General features: G+C 38.8%; 1 protein-coding gene across 1 annotated transcript in view; it reads right to left on the reverse strand.

Annotated features, from left to right (window-relative positions):
- Positions 1-11,682, reverse strand: part of LOC121360931 (mucin-5B-like) — a 32,991-nt gene extending 21,309 nt beyond the window's left edge. The window contains exons 1-14 of the mRNA XM_041481115.1: positions 11,619-11,682; positions 9,349-9,616; positions 8,824-8,938; positions 8,110-8,200; positions 7,173-7,282; positions 6,745-6,961; positions 5,707-5,832; positions 5,118-5,235; positions 4,123-4,261; positions 2,978-3,088; positions 1,702-1,771; positions 1,149-1,286; positions 900-1,064; positions 291-385 (exon numbers count right to left, since the gene is read on the reverse strand). Of these exons, the coding sequence (XP_041337049.1) occupies positions 291-385; positions 900-1,064; positions 1,149-1,286; positions 1,702-1,771; positions 2,978-3,088; positions 4,123-4,261; positions 5,118-5,235; positions 5,707-5,832; positions 6,745-6,961; positions 7,173-7,282; positions 8,110-8,200; positions 8,824-8,938; positions 9,349-9,616; positions 11,619-11,682 (1,827 nt within the window). The remainder of the gene's footprint in view (positions 1-290; positions 386-899; positions 1,065-1,148; positions 1,287-1,701; positions 1,772-2,977; positions 3,089-4,122; positions 4,262-5,117; positions 5,236-5,706; positions 5,833-6,744; positions 6,962-7,172; positions 7,283-8,109; positions 8,201-8,823; positions 8,939-9,348; positions 9,617-11,618) is intronic.
- Between the last annotated feature and the right edge of the window lie 10,312 nt (positions 11,683-21,994).

Consider the following 21,994-nt stretch of genomic DNA (forward strand, 5'->3'; position numbering starts at 1 on the left):
GGCTGATAAGGTAACAATTGACTGATATTCAAACAAGCATTTGACATGCCTTTAAATACACTATCTGGCTTATGTGTAAAACCACCCCGGAGTAAATAGCTGCCTTTTCTACGGCAAACAAGTCAGGATCTTGAAGCCAAGACTGACAACTGAAATAATGTTACAAAGAGAAACACATGTTGAAAGAAGGAAGTACTGCAGCACAGGGGGATACAGGCATTGCCTAAGACATGTCTGGAACAGTTCCTATTTCTATTGTTTCCAAAGGGAAAAGCAGTCGGGCAAAGTACCGTGTGGTAAACAGCGGGATTCACTGCATAGTGACAAGCAGCAAAAGGTCCTGTGCTGTCAGTGAGCAGTCCACACCAATGCTGAGCGTATTTTTCTGTGAAATGAAGACACAATAAAAATGCACATTACTCTTTGTACGTCATTAGTCACAAACCCATGCTTGCCCTGGCCTAGAGCAGACAGTTCTGGCATTCCATTAAATCTCTTTTTCTTCTGTCTATTTCTTTTTCTTTTTTTTTTTTTTTTGCTCAGCTTGTGGGTCATGGTTCCTAAAACCAAAGCAGAGGACTTGCTGAAGGAGATGAATTAAAGATTTCCAAAGATGATCCTGTAATCCACTTCTCTGACACCAAGCTGTCAGCTTGGACATCTACTCTATTTTCAGTGACCTTGCAGTTTGCTTCACTTATGCTTCTGTCACTCTTTTTTTACATTGTTAGTTATCTTCAGTGCGTTCATTTTGAATATTTGTTTCTGATTTCAGATGTAAGTTTTTATCAAATATTTAAGTCTTTATTTTTTTATCTTTGCTTTCCAACAGATGTGTTTTCCTTAGAGATTAGCAAAAAGAAAAAAACAAACCAGAAGAAATTTTAAGAAGCACTCACCATTATCAATGCTGAGTGCACAAGGATTCTCAAAACTCTGCTGGATATTAGGGCATGAAGCCTGAGTTTTCCATGTGTTAGCAAATGCTGATGCTGTTCCTTCAATTATTCCACTTATGACCTTGAAGTCATCAGTTTGGATGTTATTGAAATTTCCACAGAGACCTGTTGAAAAGGAGTGAAAAGTTTACACTGCTCTGACTACAAAAAAAGACATTGATCAAGGAGTTCTTTAATTCATTCACTCACCACAAGTTTGGTTTTTGAAAGAAGCGTCCAGACGCACAAACACTTGCATCATGGGCGTGAACTGCACCTCAACCTGGACGCCAAAGCTTGTGTCCATGATCATGAAGAATGAGGAAGGTCTGAACATGGTGACATTAGCTACACATGAGAAACAAAATGGTCACTTTCTGAACAAGGCCAAATGCTGAAAGCACAATACTGTTCTTTTTAAATTCTATTGCATTTTTTGCAAATTCAGAAGTGAAACAAAGATCTGGAGGTCAGAGATATCACATGCAATCCTTAGTTCTTGAAACAAAAATAAAATTTATTTCTAAGCAAGTGTGAGCACAGGGATAGTAACAAAAAAAGAGGTAAAAGAGGTAAAGAGATGTCTTCTGCCTTCACTTTTGTGCAGTGAGAAGGAAGTAAATCTGAGAGTAATCAAATCAGGAGACTGTAAATTCTGTTTGCTACTGTTTGAACCCTTGCCTGTGCTTGTCCAGCATGACACCAAACATCCCACTTTACTTCAAAAGCACTCATGTAATTTACTGTTAGAGGAAAAAACTACCTGCTGACATGGGCAGCTGGGTGTAGATGGAGTTCACAAACACACCGCCATCAGGTTTGACCTCCACGATCTGATAAAGAAGAGGAACAAAAGGCAACTCTGTGAATCGTAGAATGGTTTGGCTTGGGAGGGACTGTTAAAGGTCATCCAATTCCAAACCCCCTGCTGTGGGACACCTTCCACTAGGCCAGGCTGCTCAAAGCCCCATCCAACCTGGCCTGAACACTTACAGAGATGGCACATCCACAGATTCTCTCAGCAAACAGCCCCAGTGTTTCACCACCCTCATGGTAAAGAATTTCTTCCCAATATCTAATCTAAACCTGCCCCCTTTCAGTTTGAAGCCATTCCCCCTTGTCACATCACCTTGTGCCCTAGGAAAGAGCTTTCTTGCCCTCTCCAGCTTTCTTGTAGGCCCATTTTAGGGACTGAAAGGCTCTCATTTTAGGGACTAGAAGTCTCTCCAGAGCTTTCCCTTCTCCAGGCTGAACAACCTCAACTCTCTTAGCCTTTCCTGACAGGAAAAGTGCTCCAGCCCTCTGTTAGTCTTTGTGGCCTCCTCTGGACCTGTTCCCACAGGTCCATGTTCTTCTTATGCTGGGGAGCCCAGAGCTGGATGCAGCACTCCAGGGGAGTCTTCCCAGAGCAACGTAGAGGGGAAGAATCCCCTCCCTCACCCTGCTGGCCACACTGCTTTGGATGTAGCCCAGGCTGGCCTTCTGGCATGCCAGCCATGGGTGAAAAATAACTATAGTCTAAAGAGTAATAATGAAGAGGACCCCAGTGATATTAATTAAACCAATATTCAATAAAAAGGTAGATCTTTGTGATATCACCTCCCCCTTATTTATACTTGGTACATTTTACTAATTTTCCCTGCCAGAAAAGAATACTTTTAAAGGGACCTTTTCAGCTTTTTCAGGAGATTACATTATCTTGTTTTCTTTGAACACATCTTAGTGATTAATTACCTCACAAACTGTTGTAATAATAATTACTAACCTTGAAGCCCATGGTCTTTTCCCATCTAATTGGCAGAGAAAATAGCTTTTTTCTGCTTTGTGAGTACAATGTGTTTCTTAATGAAATTCCACAAAGCCAAATTTATGGCTGATCTGATTTCCTAACAAAATCCACTTCTTCTCGCTTGATTAAAAATATCATCTACTCATCATACATATGCTGAAAACCAGACAAAGAAATGCAGCTGCCTGACTGATTAAGCCCTAGTTTCTTTTCTCCCCGTATTTTTATTGTGCTTATTTTGCATTCTTACAGTTTGTCCTTTATTCATGTTGAGGGTCACTGACTTCAGGCAGGTCTCGGTGTCGGTCAGGCCACACTTGCGTAGTTCTGCCAGGATGGTAAATTTTTCATCTTTACAGTCCTGGAAAAAAAAGTCAAGTTATTTCACAGAAGACTAATTACAGAAGTTTTCCCTATAAAATTTTCTCTCAATTCTGAAGAAGTATTTCTTTTTCTGGAGAAGATACAGACTGTAGCAAATTCTAGAGCTTTCTTGGCTGAAGATTCAACTTTTCCCTGTTTGAATTATTAGGAACAAGAAATGTAGAATCTGGATTTTATTGATTGTATCCATACGGATGTCAAGATGGAGATCCATATTCGTATTTGGTGGTTTTATTCATGACAACTTCCAATGTTTGATTCAATTCTATTGTAACTCTCATCTTTCTGTAGCTGGTATCAATGCTAGACAAAAATGTCTGATAAAATATGTTTTAGGTGAACAGTAACATACAATATTTTATTTCCATTTACTGAATGGTGCAGGTGGGGAAAAAGGAAAGCAAACAACAAACAGAAAAAGCCCCAAAAAGATCAAAACATTTCACCTACATGTCTGTAATTAAATATTTTAATTATAATTAATTTCCAAATTTTCTATTTATTTTGAGTTATTTTTAAATGTTTAAAAACATTTAAAAGCTAAGTGGAATGCATCAATTAACTTGAAGTGTTTTTCTGTATTTAAACTCTGCAAAAATAAAAAAAAAGGCTGGTTTGTAATCTTTATTTTTAAGAACAGTTACTGTAATTTTTAGAGTTGTACCATTTGTCCAAATGCCTTATAACAGAGTAACATGGCAAAAATTATGCAACCCAGTAAGAGAGCTAGATTAGTTGTACTGAAGGTTGCACACTAGGCAAATTCTTAAAAGGACAGTGCTCTTCAATTACTCTCTCACAGAACTGGACATTTTCCAGTGAGCACCGCACACGGTTGCATGACATCCTAATAATTACCTGATGATTGTCAGTGAAACGGCAGCGTAGGAAACATCTGGCTAAGTGGCAGGGAATTTAATGTCGGTATGTCAGAAGTGCTAAGTTTAGTAAGTGTTTTCTTTCTATAAATCTATAAGGCTTTATGACCTAGAAGTATCCTCTGAGTCCCACCTTAGAGAGGAGGTAGGTGCAGTCTCCGTGGTGATCATAGTGCTTCTTATCATATGTGGAAATGTGGGAGCCTCCCACGACAGAGCACGTTCCTGGGCATGACTTGTCTTGGCAGCTCCACTGGCCTCCATTACAGGTACTGGAAGAATAAAGTTGGGTGGAATCAGTAAGAGTGGTCCAGAACAAGAGGACATACAGTGCGGTTAGGTGCAGCTGCTTTGCTATTGCTTTTTCCTTCAAGCTGTGGTTTGATACACAGGTTTAAGAGTTTCCAAAATGCAGTGAACTTGTGATGCATCGTATTAAAATAAATTTCTCTGGTAACCATTCTCCTTGCTTATCTGATTGTTTTCCTTCTTTGGACAGGTGAACTCTCCAAAACAGGTTTTGGATAAATCATTGTGTGGATTTTTTCAGGTAACATAAAGCACAACGACAAGTTAAAATATTTTCTGGGTGGTTTTGTTGTTTTGTCATTGTTTTGTTTTTTTTTTGTAATACAAATGTATCATAGACTAATAAATAAGAAAAGGTAACTCCACATCTGCTCCTGATGCAGACTGTGTCTATTTTCAAAGCTGATGTGGTAGAGCACAGGTACAGGATTAATAATTGTGAAATTGAGCTTGTATTGTGTCATCCCTTGCTTTCTCGAGAGAAAATAAATATTTGCAAATACATTAATGACTATAACTTCATTCCCCTCAGAGAATTTCAAATGTTTGAACAAAATAAACAAGGAGGAAGCATTTTAATTGACTGGTGAGAAATCTAAACATTGTAAATCCTTGCTTTGATCACCATGAGATAGAGTGCAAAGCTAGTGATGGCTGTTGCTAAATAAAACAAATAATGTTCTTTAGCGGTGCTTTGGAAATGAAGCGGTCAGTTAAATACACACATCAATTACCAGCGATGCAACTGCATATAATAAACTATTAAACCCATTAAATATATGAGAGGAAATAGTGAGTTTAAAAAGTAACAAAGGTTACCAGGTCTGGCATGGCTCTGAAAAAGAAGCTCCTGTAGCATAGGTTTTGCCATTGTAAATACAGGAGCACTCCTGCTGGGGAATGCAGCCAGAGTTGTTGATGTCATCAAATACAGTCCCTAAATTTAAAAAAAAAAAAAAAAAAAAGACAAAACCTTGATCAATTAAAGACGCATTTCCTATACACCATTTTATTTGTTATAAATCCTAAATCTTTTCTTAGCAAGAGATCTGCAGTTGTTGTGAGTGGACACAGTAATGCTGAGGACAGCAGGACTGTGTCAGCCTGCTGAGGGAAGGATTCAACCTTTGTATTCTTAAATTCCACCTGCTCTGAAAGAGGGACTTGTTGTAGCATAGGTGGCTGGTTGAAAGATTAGTCTTGATCTCATTGCTGTTCTTTTTTCCTGCTTTCTGAATATTGCACATGTGTTGGCAATTAATTCACACATCTTTTCTCAGCTGACACGTGACAAACACTTGTCACTTGCAGCTGTGAAAAATGCAACTATATGAGGCTTAAATCCCATGGAACCTACAGGTAAGCTCTTGTTCTTTGAGATCAGAGATGTGAGTACTTAAGGACTTGCCTGGAGGGCAGAAACAGCCATCAATACAGTGCTCTTCACAAAACAGAGATCGTTCAGGATTCGTGCATGTATCAGTACAGGGGGAGTTGCACTCCTGGTACTGCATGTTGTAAGGACACTTCTTGGCTGAAATTTAAAGGAAGAGATTTTTTTTCAGTCTAAAGCATTTCTAGTTCTCTATACATGTAAATATTTATATCCATCTAAGTTTGTAAGCTAGATTTAGAAAAACCACACCAAACTGCAATTGACCACTAGCTCTCAAAATTTGCAAGTTTAACCCTGTTTTACAGTTGAGGTACAGTTGAGATGTGCATTCCACTACTCTGGTGCTGAACTGGCTCAATGACTGGATTTCTGGGGACGGCAAGGTAACAACCTCAGAAAGCCAGCAAGGTCTGTTTCTACTGAAGGTTCCCTTCTGTATGAACACCTGTACTCCTAGTGAAATGTAAGACTTAAATTCTTAAAACTTTAGTATATTTGCATTTTGAGATACCATCAGAAGGACAAGTAGCACCTCATGGGCTTTTGTTTTGGAGCAAATGACACTATAAACAGCTACCCCATAATCAAGTATATGTTTAAATTAATACATACTCATCACTGTCAAGCAAGAGGAGATAAACAGGTGGTTAGTTAGACATACACCTGTGAAGATCCAATCAGCTAACTGAGAACCACAAGTGCTAGAGCCATCATGAGGAAAAGAATCAGGAATACAAGCAAGCAAGCAAGCTTGCCTCATTCTTCCTTCTTGTTTCTCCTTTATTTGCTTCCTTCACTATACCGGTTCCTTAAATTACACTTTGACTCTCATTAGAGTATCCATGTTAGTGTTTTGGTAGTGTTTAATTCAGTTTGCATTAAAATCCTTAGCTCTTTTGTCAAAGTCTTCATGCTGGAACTTATATATCAGAATTTTCTAAAGGATTCAGTCGTGAACAGGCTGTAACTCCTCCTGCATCCTCAGCATTATTTGAGAGCTTGTTTATTAATTACTGAGCATGTAGTAAGGCTGTCTCCAGCGATACTCACGGCACAGTTTTGAAGTTCTCCAGTCCAGGGGCTGCCCACCAGCATGAGCACACTGCCGGGAGTACTCAGCAAAGGTGTCACAGATGCATGTGCTGTTTTTAGATTCTGCAGAGCGGCACAAGTCATCTTGGCAAGTCTTGATGTAGTCTTCAACATCAACTAGGTCATTACAGTCTGCAAATGCAGAGCTGGTCAATGTTTTCTCGCATATGTCATCCTTTGGAGGAAAAAAATAGACAAATCTCAGTAAATAGAAAGAAGTTGGGGGGGTTGGTATTGTTATTTTTTGTAATTATTATGTAACATAATTTTATAGCTCTCTTTAAGTTGTTGTTGCCTGAGGGCTTTTGCTATTGGCCTGTATGAAGTTGTAGAAGGGAACGGATAAATTTGAAAGAAAAACAAAAGGAAAGTCAAAAGATCCTTACGAGATTATCAGAGCAGTTATATGTCGGGATAGAAGTGGAGTCTTCACAGTGCTCTGTTGGCCCATCCATTTTCTGCATATTCCCAAACTGCAAGGCTGTCATCTTAATATCTGTAGAAAAGAAGTTTAATAATGAAGATCAGAGGTTTTTGTTCAAAGCAACTGCCTGTTATCTTTTTTTTCTCTCAAAATTTGGGTCAAGGCTGGCCAAGACAGTTAGCCCCCTTAAGCTAAATGTGATCAGCACCTCTTCCAAAGGAAGCACTACATCACTACCTCAATTTTCTTTGTACAGCACCCTGGAAAAAGCAAACATTGGAAAACAATTCTCAGCCTATTACATCTAGATGCACACTAAGATTTTTCCCAGAAAAATAACAAACCCTATTCAGATTATATTGAGCCCATTCAGGGCAGAGGAAAAAAAAAGATCTAAATGAGAATTTGGAGAATGGAGATTGTTGTAAGACAAGGCTTAGGAAAATGTTCCAGCTGGGAATAGTTAAAAATATAAGATTTTACAAAGATTATGCAAATCAACAGGGAAATGTGGATATACGGATTTTGAGACAAAAATGAAACTAGAAATGTACTGTCTAGAAAATATAATTGCCTTTTGTTTTATTGAATATATTTCTATATTTAATTATCTTATTAGTGAAAGTCTGCTCATTTTTATGGAGTTACCTGATTAGTTTTACCATCATGGTTTACAACAGTGGCAAGCAAGAGATATGCAATCATTTGTTAGCACCAGTACTACATTTACACTCAAAGCATTAATTTACATAATCTGATCTCTCTACTACATATTTTTAAATAGAGATTGAATCATATCTTATGAGTAAACCATTTGACAGGATGGGAAAGAGGAATGCTGATGATGTCAGCCCGTTGGAGATCCCATAAACCTTTTTTTTTAAATTTAAAACACTTACTGTTTGAAATGAACTCATTGTATATGGGAAAGCCGTTGAAGTCACCACAAAGTCCACAAGTCTGATTGGCATATTTCTCATTCAATTCCAGCTACAATGATGAATAGCAAGTTGACAGAAGTTAGTATAAATATTCTAAAATATATTCAAGACCAGAGAAAACAGTTGCATCTGCTGTCTCTTAGTATATCTTGTCAGATCTATGGAATTTTATTTAGCAATTAAATTCAAGCATGAAGGGTGGAATAAAGACAGCTTAGATTTGACTGCTGAGTCCAAGCTATTGATACTATTGACACACACTTCAAATTTCACTGTACTATCTATACTATCCTTAGCCACTTTCTATTGATTCTTCAGAAAGAAAATCAAATCCACAGAAAAAAATGAAGGCATAGGAGAGTGAAATTCTGCTAAAAATATATTTGAAGGGGTAATTAGGCCCTATAATAATACTAATAGTACTAATAGCTAATGATACAATGAAAGTGATTTTTCATCCTGTTTTAAGCAGATGCTTGCCATCCACTAGGTATAAATTCACGTAATTTTCTTTAGGACTACCTGGATGCAAGCCTATCTTTACTAAGAAAGAATTGCTCAACAGTGTGAGATAAGAAGGCAGTAGCAACCCCCATAACAGGTAGAGCCAAGCCTAATCAAAGATTAGCTCTGTTCTATGAAGGGGTAAACAGGTCCAGGAGCAGTTCTTACCAGAATGCTGTCCTTTTCATTCCACAATAACACAACACCGATTTTGCTGCCAACTTTTACATAAATGCTGCTCTTCTCTATCGTAATACCAGATTGACTATATGGCAGTTGAACTCTGGGAAAAGGCAGAAAGAATGCTAGTTAGCTTCTGATCCAAATGTTTGATAAGAAGAAGGGAAAGTCTTCTGGTGTCCACCATCTGTAGGAATTCAAAAATAGTGTATTTTTGGGAAAGAAAAGCAATTATGAAATAAGATGGTCCAGCATTATCAAATATGGATGTAAATTTGGATCCAGCTTCTCAGAACATTTCATCCAAATTTTATTTTTGAGGCAATCCTTAAGGGAAGGATTTATTTTGTATGACATGAATTAATAGCATTTTATTCATTATTTATGTTGGTAAAATTGTCAGGTCTATTAAAGAATACATAATTGTTTCCCCCCTAAACACACCAACGTACTTGGCAATAATTGGGAAAAAAAAGCCTGTGGATACCTAAGCAGTGTTATGAGTGAACTTACCTGTTGCCATCAACCATGACAGCATCTTTTGTTAGTTCAGCAACAACACCTTCGAGTTTCATGGTGATGCGGTTGATGGTTGGAGTGTTTGCCACCACTTCACGCCTAATCTGGATGTTGAAATCCTCATAGGGAGCGTTGCAGTGGGAGGCAAAAACGTAATTACAGAGCCCAGGGAAGGTGAATATGTCCCCGTCGAAGGTCTTGAAGTGGAAGTTGCCCCACGTGCTGCACACACGGCCATTGTGAGCAGGATTAGCAGCTGTGAATTAAGACTGGCTGTTAAAAATTACTTAAAATCCCCAGCCTCCACATGGGGAAAATCAGCTTGTCCAAAGCTTCATTTTCTCACTAAATGTTTTTTGCCTGCCTATCTCCATTTGCTGTTTTCTATCTAACCACTGTACAGCTGTGTATGCATTCATCACTCATATCTCTTACTCATATACCCTACAAATGGTTACAGTTATGTTCAGCTAGAGCTTAATTAGTCACCTTCACTTCAGCTAAGACAACAGTTTATTTCTAATCACCATGCTTCTCTTCTGAATTATCCATGGCTTCCTTTATCAGTACCTTTCCCCATTTATATTAAAGTCTTCTGTCTGTACCCCCTAAAACTGAACACTTACTGAATACACTTAGTTTCCTTTACTTACGTGTTATTGCTAGATTTGTTAGCAGTGGTGGAAAGATGTTCAAGCTAGCTGAAATTTTGAAAGAAGCTAGAAAAGAAATAAGAAAGAAATCAAAAACTAGCACAACAATACCTAAATTTGCATGTAGAATACACCCAGGAAGGACTAGGGAGTTAATATGCCAGACCCAAGGAAACAATGTTAAGCCTGTTTTATTTTACACAGGTTAAAAGCAGATAATAAAATTTGAACTCAGGATACTTAAGTCATAAGAAAATTGCTTTCAGCTGTGATGTTCTGCATTTTTTACATGTTAATTTTGACCTTTTTATGAAACTGTGCTTCATTAGAATATTGGAATTCTTCAGAGACATAGAACAATACAAAGGGCTAAGCTGTATTAAATTAGCCTCTCACTGCTACAAAAGCAAAGTTGCCTTCTCATTACATCTCCTCTTTCTAAGGAGAGAATAAAAACCTTAATTATCACCTTTTCTCTGTTTTATATTTTTCTATTAAGGGGCTGAAAACTCTTCAAAATGGACACACATTGGTTGTACAGGACAGACACAAATCATTACATGGCAAAAGTCAGAGAGGATGGGTTGGCTTCTTGGTTTCCCAACATCAGCCACTGATTTCACAGCAGGCCAAAGTGGTCTCACTTCCTTTTTTTAAAAGGAACCAAGCACCACTTTGGTTTTATATGTACATGTTCATGCAGATATGGATTCAGCCTCTACAAACACATCTGTTTTCTTATTTAACTATGATCATTCAAATATAGCCATACTGTGTAATATGTGTGTGTGAACTTAGTAACTGGTGTCTAGTAAATATATTGCTCTTCTTAGAGAGAGAGAGATGTTAATAAACATTTCTTTTCATCTGGCACCACTGGCAATACGCTAAGGAGGGGTCTTTTTAAGGCATTTTTATTATTCAGTATGGATGTAGCAAATAAATACAAATATGCAGTATAAATAAATGTACCATTCTTTTTCTGTAGAAGACCCCCAGAGAACTGACTTCCTATTTGGATTCCAATATGACCTCCTGTGAAAAAATTGTGAAAAGCATATTAAGAGTAATATCCTGTACCTGAACTTTTAAAGCAAAGCATTTAGCTAGGATCAAAGGACCCAGATACAACTCTGTAAAACACAGGGGAGAGTCTCCTTTATCACATCGGAAAAAATGAAACAGGCTCCTCAAGAAAGCTAAAATGTTATTATAGAAAGAGACGTTCTATTACAAATACTCAAAGTTTCTAATCCAAATAACATATGTATTTTGTAATATGCTTTACAACATATTGTAACCCAAATAACATATATCTGCTTTCTTTGTTTCTCTCAAAACTCACTGCAAGAGTTCTAATAATGGGATAACACCCCTTATGTCACTGCTGCACTAGATCTCAGTAATATGTGAAACAATACAGGAGGAATTCACAAAATGCAGGTGAGTTCATTTATTAAAATTGTTGTGTAGAAGCTAGGTTACAAGAAAAGGCATGGAAGTGGTTGAAAGAATCAAGGGGCTTCAAGCTTCATCCAATAATGTTATGAGTTTCTTTAGTGCCTAAGCATAGGGCCTTTTCTCAGGGAGCAGACGGGAAGCCTCCATCATGGATCTGGATCTGCTCTACAGCTGGGTACAAGCAGGAGCCTCTGAGGGACAGTACAAGGGCCATAGCCTGAGCAGTAACCCAGAAGTAACCTGATGAACCAGGTTTCCTGTTCTACCCATCTACTCACTCAAAGATTGTTCAAACTCACCTCTGCAGAAAACTAAGCATCATGCTGTAAAGCTATTTGACCAAGGGTTCTTGCTACAACACCTGAAGCAAAGACTTTGAGAGTTGACAAATATTCTCTGGAACAGCTTTGGTTCCTAGAAAAAGACTGACCCTGACCTCCTGGGTTGACATTCTAAGATCTTGGATTTTATAAGTAAATATATCAGGCATTTCCTGTAAAAGTTGAAGGGTTGCAACTTTATTTTGTGCAGGACTGAATGCACTCAGGATGTGATAACTGTGCTTCTAACAGATTGACTAATAGGTACCTTTAACCTGCCAAGTCTAAATCCTCACAGGATTTAAGAGATGAAATGACTAATATCTGAATCCTTACCTGGATTATGTGATTGAGCACTGTAGGTGTCTAGAGAATTTCTCAGTCAAAGCAGAACTGCCTATGGAGTTTTCCCTACGTTAGGGCCCCCTTTTCCTCATACAGTAGGTGAGAAGAATTCACAAAGAGAGCCCCAAGAGACTACTGGCTTTGGAGCAGAGGGTTCTGGGCAATCCCACCGTAGCTAGAAATTGCTGCAGTGCATGCAGTTTCTTTCAGCTCGAAGCTTTTAATTCTTTTCTCATTTTACTTTGTGCTTGACTGCTAGTGATGTGCAAAGAAGTAACGTGGGACAGCGTTTAACCATTTTCCATTTCCTGCTCATCTTTGAGTATCATAGATAATAACATTAAGTAAATGTTTTCACATCATTTTAATTTATACTGATTATAATTGATGAAAATATAATTGGTGAAAAAATTGATACAGATCAGGTAAGAGAAATACCTCTTTAACTCTACATAATAGGCTGAAGTTTGCTTTCACATTACACATCCATAGGAATCTCGGCAGGCATAGAATCACAGAAGGTTTGTTTATTCTAGTGCAGAAGCCTTTGTAACAGAGCAAAATAGATCTATATATGCATTTTGTTCTGTTAATTTTTCTCAAGGAAACAGCAGGAGCCTTTGTTTACTTAGCAAATACATCATTCCCAAGGAAATTCTACCTGCAGTGGTTTGTTTAGCAATTACACAATGCCACGTTGTTTACTGTTATAAAAATAAATGTCTCTCGGTTGTAAGAAATTTACTATTTGATAATTTGGAAACCAACCTAATGATTAAGAATTTTTGGATGCATCCTGCAAAGTCTCTATCCTGCTGGTATTTATTGTTGTCACCAGTTTATAAAAGTTAATATTTGACACAAAATATAAAGGCAGTCACACAATGTTTGCGGAGATGGCATGGGATGGGACCATTATTCTTTAGTCCGGATATCGGAAAATATTTCCCACAGGGTGTGTTTCAAATAAAGAGGTGTTTGCTGGGCACTGTCTAATCACCACTCATTTGTCAAAGCAGTTTATCAGATTAGCACTGCACAGGAGAAATAACTTTCTTGTTCCATGAATGGCTGAAAACATTCTGACCGACACTGCGTAACTCCAAACAGAAGTTTATACTCTACGAGACCGTTGTGTTTCCAAGCACAATACAGATCAACTGGACAGTGATTTAGTGTTTATTTCACAAACTATAAAGCAGTCTTAAATTATATTTGCACTTCTCAATATTTTGAAAATGATATGCAAGATAAATTTACCTAGGCAATCTGCAGACCTTAAAATGTCAGCTGACAGGCCAGAAATTACTGTACATGAACAGGACTGACTTATCAAGCTTGTACTCCTGCAAGTAGCCCAAATTTGATTGGTCCCATCAACTTAACAGGGTTACTCATAATAATAAAAACTGCCAAGACCAGCCCTGATCACTATAATATTGACAGGTGAAAAAACCCCACCCAAAGTAATAGATTGTGGTGTCCCTGTCCTGCTCATACTCAATATCTGTAATTTATATAAATATTTTGCATAGGGTATTATAAATTAGTTACTGAAAATCCCTGCCATATGAATATTCCCTCCTGGTTTCTTTTGTAAAAGAAGTTGCAAGAAATGTTGAAAAATCTGGTGTTAGCCCCTGGTAGGTGACAAAATATTGAAAAAGATTGACCAGTGGTCTGATCTAGCTACTGGAAAATGCAGTGGTTTAGATTTCATAAGAACCATAACATTCATAATGAATTCTAATACAAAATGCAACAGGAATAAAATGCTTTTTTAAGGCATATGGGACACTGAAAATCTGAGATTTTAAGACACGAATTAGAGTTTTTTTTGGATTTGATCTTCAAGGCTACTTTCCATATGTAGTTATATACAGAAGTTTGAGGCAATATTAAATTGGTCCAGTTAATAGACAGACATTTAAAATGAAAATATATAAAGAAATTTTGTCAGCCACCTCTTATATGAATCAATTAGTACGGATGTTTAAAATATATTACTAGGTCTAAACAGAGTATTTTTTCTTTTCCCAATAAAAAAGAAAATTTCTTACCTATTTGATGGATACAGCAAACTGCTAACAGGAAAGCCCATTCTGGTAGCAATATCCCCCTGCCAAACCCCATCTTGAGTGGAGTTTGGCACAAGGATGTTGGGTCTAAACTTGATCAGGACTGCAGTTCACCTGTGCTTTGTAGCACTTATATAGTAGGTGACTTTGGCTTCAGTCCCAGATTGATTCAGAGAGTGTAGAAAGGTGAGGTTTGGGGGATTTTAGCTATTGAACAGGTAAACAGAGGATGCTCTTCCTTCCTCAGAACTGGCCACTATTTGCATTTTGGGAGGAGTAAATACATTTACGTATGTACATTTTAAGATTCTATCTAGTAAAGAAATGATTGCAAATAAAATGCAACTCCTCCTCCACAAATAACAGGTCCTGGAACAAATTTAATTTGGTGTTGCTTTACAGTTATGCAGATGGATGGCAAGTAAGTGTTCCAAGTTTTTCAGTACTACAATTGATGCTAGGCAACTCCTTGGCAAAAAAAGAAAACCCCACTGATTTCTGAAATTTGTGGAATATTTAATATGTGGGGACCCAGCATCAAGAAGTCCCTCCATGCTTATTGGGGCAGCTGATCTTGTAAAAAGAACAGAATAATAACCTTGAAGGCTGCTGCAGTCTCATGTGGCCACTCAGTGTGTGCCATGGAAACCCCTGTGTGAGGCACTGACAGGCATCAGACACCCAGCTGAGAAAGATTCACTCACACCTGTCCTGCATTTGTTAGAGGTGGCCTTAAACCTTAAAATCTACTTTTCAGTTCTCTGGTTTTGTCTTCTCATAGAAAACATCAGGAGCCAGCCAGCCAGTCTCGTGGCAGCTTTCTAGGACTAAAAAGATTGATTATTGTCTGTGATCATGATTACATTGTTTCAGAATCATTCTTGTTTAATTCCATTCACATCCACAGAGCTATGAGAACTACAAATTAGTTAAACAGGCAATGAATCAAGGGTATAAGGCTTGCCATTAAAGGTTTAACACACCTTTTTTCTCTGAGCATTGCCTTTTTGCAGTTTTACCAGGCAATCATTTCAAAAGCAGAAACAAATGCATACTACAATAAGTGCAGACAGTATTTCTACTTCTTGTCACTTTATCTTTTTTAGCTTGACATTGGAGGTAGGATGAGTTGCTCCGAGCAGATTTCTGTCTATTTCCTAGGTCAATGGATCTTACTTTAACAGTGAAAGATGGACAAAACTACTCAAAGTTACTGAAACAATTCTTTTAAACTGCTAGGTTTGGCAAAAACAATTTCCAGTCCAGCACTTGGTATATGCATCATTTTTCCTCAATTCACCCTCAGCTTTAGCCTTCTCACAGTTTTCCAGAGTGCAGGTAGCTGATGGATTTAAAAAACCTCCATTATAAAGAATGGAATGAAGGCTGCTGCTCAGTGGGGAATTTAGCCAGAGGGATCTGGGAGATATAATTTGGGGTGGGGGAGCCTCAGGAGTAAGGAGGAAAAAACCCACAAAAACTAGGATGTGTGGAGAGGCAGAAAGGAATTTCTTTGGGTAAAATGGGACAGTTTTACCTTCTACAATGTCTGTAAGATTCAGTTCAACAATGTCTGCTTGTGTTTATCATTTCTTCTGAAGGAGGGGAAGAACACAACCTCGGGAAGGTGTTCTAATTGTAAAATGGGATCACAGCCATAACCTAAGTCCCTTGGGTTCTTACCAAAATCCTACCCTGCAATTATACATTTAAAAATATTTCCGTAAAAGAATAGGGTGTATAATACAATATTCCATTCAGGAGTTACTGAATTGAATGATGTAATTCTCTTTCCATTTCTTCCAGTTGAACCCCTATTTCCACTTCTGTTTAGCTCTAAAGAGATCAGAGCCTCACATATTTAGTGCTACAAAATGAATTAAAAATAGCTTTTTTATGGAGTGCTATCTGGATTTGATTTCTGGATTGAAGTCAGTGGAAACTTGCTATGGCAATGTTGGGGTACTTAAGTCAACATTTTGGCCTGCTATAGTATAAAACATGTTCTCTGTCAAAATGTCCAGGATGTTTAATAAAGTTACATCTTCCTAATCAGTAGTAAGCTGTTTACACACTCTAAATCTGTATCTTTATGCTTCAGCAAACCAGGAGAAAAGAAAATACTGCATTTCCTGCCCATTGAACATTGTTTTATTCTGTGCCAGTACTCATAATGAATATAAATTCATCTGTACATAGAGAAAGCAAATGGTTTCTTGTTTACGTGACCAGCTAGCTGTATTAAACAAATATACTCTAGTCTCACTTACACAATTAGACGAGCCACCCAACAAACTTGGCTTTCAGCAACCAAGGTGCATATGCCTTTAGCAGTAGGCTGTTTGTGATGGTTAGGAGGAGCAGAGCTTGCCTCCCTTCTCAGTTACACCCACCTCTGCACGAGGGGCATAACAGAAAGACAGGATCTTCTTGTGCTGCTTTGAAACATGCAGAGAGAGTTTCTTGTTTTCCACTGGCTGTATAAGAGCAAGGGAATATGATAAAGGGATGAGCTTTCTGAGGGGCAATCAATGCTTTTCATACTCATCTGGTAAAGGTGATGAAGATGTCCACACCTAGGATGATTAGGAGTGTCACTGGGGTCAAGGCTGCTTTCTCTTTTGCCCTGTCTCTTTTATGGGGACTGTTGCTGGGCAGAGTGCTACTATCAAGCACTTCCTCTCTTTTTCTAAGACAGTTTTTTAATTTTCACTCTAATAACTATTTGTGACCAAAGCAATGCGTCAGCCTTCAATATGTTATTCCACTAAGCATTTAGCAGTGCGCAGTGGTTATTCAGAAGGCTATCCCAGTTGTTCTCAAAGGTGTTCTTCAAAAGATATTCTCCAGGAATTTTGCTCAAACCTATCTGTATTCTGGAATTGCTTTGATTGCTACTGCTCAGTCTGAGTCTGAGATTTTTGATCTCTAGGGATGGTCAGACATGTTCCAGTATTCAGCTTATTCAACCTTACAGCCTCTCTATTCCTCCCTCTCCTCCCCTAGGAGTGGATGAAATTGTTAATAACATTAACAGGTGCAGAAGAAATTCACAGAATTCACATAGTGACTAGGTTGGAAGAGACCTTCAACATCCTTGAGTCCCACCCAAATTCAGGTCACTCTGTTAGGTGGCTTATGAAATTTTGAAAGCTCTAAGGTTTTTTTGTTTTTTAATGGTTGCTAGGGGAATCACATCTGTAGATGAAAGTATCACAAAAATTACAAGGATTTAAGCAAACATGTTCATTGGTCACAAGAATTGCTTCAAGTGGTTCACATAGATTAAAAAACAGTTGTTCAAGGACTTCTCAGTTTCCCAGATAACACAGTAAAAAGAGTTTACATAGGAACAAGCTCTCACCTACAGTTGTATGGGGGAAAGAAACTCCAGAAGCAAGTTTTGAAGTGCTTTAATAACAGAAACTTAGCAGCTGTTTTTACTGTTAACTTTTATCAGGAATATGCCAAGGGACCACAGTTTTTGGTATTGGCTGGCACTAAAACAAAGCACTTTCATTGCCAAGAGGAAATTTTCAGGGAAATGTCAAAGGCATTTATTTATTTAGTGCATTTTTTGTCTGTTTTTCTCAGTTTTAACATGTGTAAAAACCAGAAGTTTGTCTTGACATCTCTGTATTAATTCCATTGCAATTAATTCAGGATAGATCTGTAAAGATGACAGACACCAGTTATAGGAAAGTTATTGGCAGTCATTGGAAGTTGACTGCAACAGCCAAGGATATGGCTGACAAATATTCTTCTCTCATTTTGGTCTTGTTTCAAAAATCTGTACCAATGGATTGATCACTAAAAGTACCTCTTGTAACAATCAATCAAATAATTCTGAGGATGGATATAACATCTCCAATTTAACCTTTTTTTCTTGCTTTCTTGCACAGAAGTAGGGGCAAAACTTGTGACATTGACTATACTGGTTTAATCTAAAATAGCAAATGCCAGATAAAATTTCAATATCATATATACTATATATACCATAATTACAACCTGAAAGTAGATCATGTAACATGAGGGTGGCAAAGGTAAGCATTCAGAATTTAGGTAGTGGTAGTAGTAAGGCTCTTAGTAAAAACCCAAATCATTTGAACAAAAATCAAGCCGTTTGTGTTCAAATTACAGCTCCTGTAGAGATAAGAACTTGTACCTCCTCACAAGTGTGATAAACCAGAGGCAGCTGGGACCCGGGTTTTGTGCATGGCTTGGGTTTGTGCCCAGGCATTGTGCCTCAGATCTGTGAAGCCATTGCTTGCCATGTCAACTGGCAAAATGAAAGAATTGGATTGGTCAGAGAAGAGCCCATTGTGGAGTGGAAAGTAACGTAAGATAATGACAGCCTGCAATTAGCGTCAACGAAGTTGGTATTAACTTAAGCAGAGGATCCGGCACGCCCTTTCCCCAAGCTCTGTAGTGGTCTAGTTGCTGTCCTCAGCTTGTCCTGCTGAAGTTTTCTCACCTGTCTGATAGCCTCAGTCATTCTTTCCTTCCATCAGTCTACAGGTTACTCCCCAGGGTTTTACTTTCCAGCCCTTCCCAGGGATTCACTCTCCACCCTTTCTTTCAACGCTCTGTTAACTTCCCCACAATAAATATGTGCACTGCCACTGTGGAAGAAAATGCTGGATGCTCTCTGGCCATGGGCTCCTTTCCCTGGTTCTTAGAATAAATTATACAGTCTAGGTTTTTTTAGTAAAATGTGGCCCAAATCATAGAGGTTTCTCCAGAGAAAACAAGGCTGAAAATCATGTGCAGAGAGAGTTAAACTCTTGCAGTGCATGGCAGATGAACTCTGTGTTCTATACTGCTATCACTTTTTACTTTGTTACAGTAATTTTAGAACTGGTTATGCAAGGTACTGTGGAAAGTGGAAGAAAACTTTCTAAGGAGATTAGATTGTCTAAATGGGAAAAAAAAATGGTGAGAGCTAAGAGCAGTGAAGGTTAGAAATAATGAAGTAACTTGCCTCATTTTTCAGCAATATTAGCCCATGTACCTTAATTACAGAGTGACACCTTAAGTGTGTGTGGTTATATTAAAGCTTGTCTAGTTCCAACCCCCTGCTGTGGAACACCTTCCACTAGGCCAGGTTGCTCAAAGCCCCATCCAGCCTGGCCTGAACACTTACAGAGATGGCACATCCACAGATTCTCTCAGCAACCAGTCCCAGTGTTTCACCACCCTCATGGTAAAGAATTTCTTCCCAATATCTAATCTAAACCTTCCCTCTTTCAGTTTGAAGCCATTCCCTGTTGTCCTGTCTCTTTCTGCCCTAGTACAAGTCCCTCTCCAGCTTTCTTGTAGGCCCTTTTTAGGGACTGAAAGGCTTCTCTAAGGTCTCCCCAGAACCTTCTCTTTTTCAGGCTGAAAAACCCTCTCAGTCTTTCCTGACAGGAGAGTTGCTCCAGCTCCCTGATCATCTTTGTAGCCCTTCTTTTGACTCATTCCAACAGGTCCATGTTCTTCTTGTGCTCCAGAGCTGGATGCAGTGCTCCAGATGAATCCCCTCCATCGAGCTGCTGGCCACACTGCTTTTGATACAGCCTAGGATGCCATTGGTTTGACATCTGGAATGTCAAGCTTCTCACACCCACCGTCAACACCCCAAGTCCTTCTCCTCAGAGCTATTTTTGATGCATTCTCTGCCCAGAGATGTGATTAATCACTTTTACCATGTTGAATGTCCTTAAATTCACTGTTGTATTGGTTTGGTGTGGCAAGGTTTTCATAGCAGGGGGACTATAGGGTTGATTCCCCCACATTCCATAGAGCCAACGCCAGGCAGCTCCAGCCAGCACTGCTGGCCAAAGCTGAGCTCTTCAGTGATGCTGGAAATGACTCTAGGACAATATATTTAGGAAGTGGAAATAAATTACTCCACAGAAGCATTGCAGCCAGAGGAGTGAGAATATGTGAAACAGCTCTGCAGGTACCAAGGTCAGTGCAGAAGGAGGGGGACAAAGTTCTCCACATGCTGGAGCAGAGATTCCCCTGCAGGCCATGGTGCAGCCCAGAGTGTGCCGCTGTAGCCCATGGAGATCCATGGAGGAGCAGAGATCCACCTGCAGCCCATGGAGGACCCCACACCAGGGCAGGTGGATGTCCAAAGAAGGCTGTGGCCCTGTGGGAAACCTGTGCTGAGGAGTCTGCTGGCACGTGGCATACAAGCCAGCACAACAGGGCACTTAATTCAGCTGAAAGCACAACTTTTCCATTGTATATCATGAATATCCATTGCATGAAAGCTGCTGGGTTTTTCACCTCCAGTATTTGTTTGGTTCTCACAGCATTAGGATGATGTTCATAGTTCTCATTTGGTTCATCTGGCAGGATTTCAGCTTTGTTTTCCTCTTGTGCATAGTGTTGAGGTCTGGACTAATTTCTGGACCTTTCTGGACTAATATCACCACCAATACTTTCTTATCTGTTTGGCATTTTGTTATCTATTTGGCACTATTGTGGGTTTGCCTTGCCTTTTCTTTATTTCATAAGGAAATAAAGAAATATATTTTTTATTTCATAAAATGCTTATTCTGTTGTATACTAATAACTTACATGAGCCAAATCTGACCTTTTGAATACTTGGTGGGAGATTTCAATACAGTTCAATTTTTTCTTTTGTTTTTCTTCTTCACAAGCTTGTCATCGTTATTTCTTCTGTCCCAGTAATTGCATATACCCCTCATTTTAATGACTTTTTAGTTTCCCAAACTAGTCTTGAGTTTGTATGTTTATTTCTTTGCCTATTTCAGAATCTGCTGTTGAACATATTTTGGTGTACTTTTCCTTGTGATGCTTTCTCAGTGACACTTGATGAGTCACTTCTGCACATGTTCTTCGTAAAACTGTTCAGATTTCAGCACACTCATCAGCGCTGCACATATCCTCAAAGCTTGACAGACTACGATGTGCCCATATTGGCAGGTGACTTTTAATTCAGTCTGAGGATTGCAGGTTCAGGCTCTAAGTTTAACTCTCATCTGCAAACTGAGTTTAGAGGCCCAGCTGACCTTCTGTCTGAGGAGCCAAGCTTATCATTCTGTCTGTTCCTGTCAGTGGATGTCCTGGCTCCAAAATTTCATCATCTTTTTGTGCAAGATTATCCATTGTGAATTTAATTATTTTTCTATAGTTTTGAAAAAAAAAAAAGTGGTAAAAGTGGTTTATGATTTATTATTCCTCCAAATTCTTGGGTACATTAAAATGGTATGTTTTATAGATGACATATTTGTGGCTTGAAAATTCTTGGAGGGAGCTTCTAGGTCTTCATACAAGTACTCATCTTGTATCACATCTAAATGCTGCAGTACCAGCCTTTACTAATTCTGTTTCCATCTTTGTTTTCCTAACTCTTTCCTATTTAAATTTCAGAGATCCTCTTTAGTGGTTAAAAGTCACCATGAGATTGCTAAATGTGCTTCTGCCTGCTCAGGAACAGGGAATCAGTGTTCTAGTTTAATTCCTTTTCTTACGTATAGTCGTCTTCCCTAAAATGCTTCCTAAAAGTAGGATTTTCCAAATCCCTCGGCATTGACATGTACATAGGGCAACACAAGAGCTGCCACTTCCATGAAGGAGAGGGACTGTGACCCTTGTGGCTGTGCCTGTTAAAGTGCTCTCCATTTCTCATGGTGACTGCCGGACACTGGGAGGAGAGCCCTGGGCTGAGAACAGCGCCTGCTCTCGGAGGGTGCTCTGCAGCCAGCAAACAGAGTGAGAGGGGCAGAGCAGGAACAGGGGTAAGCAAGCTTCTGCTTTCCACAGATCA

The sequence above is a fragment of the Pyrgilauda ruficollis genome, unplaced genomic scaffold (assembly GCF_017590135.1).
Source record: "Pyrgilauda ruficollis isolate IOZ18807 unplaced genomic scaffold, ASM1759013v1 scaffold55, whole genome shotgun sequence".
Classification (NCBI taxonomy): Eukaryota; Metazoa; Chordata; class Aves; order Passeriformes; family Passeridae; genus Pyrgilauda; species Pyrgilauda ruficollis.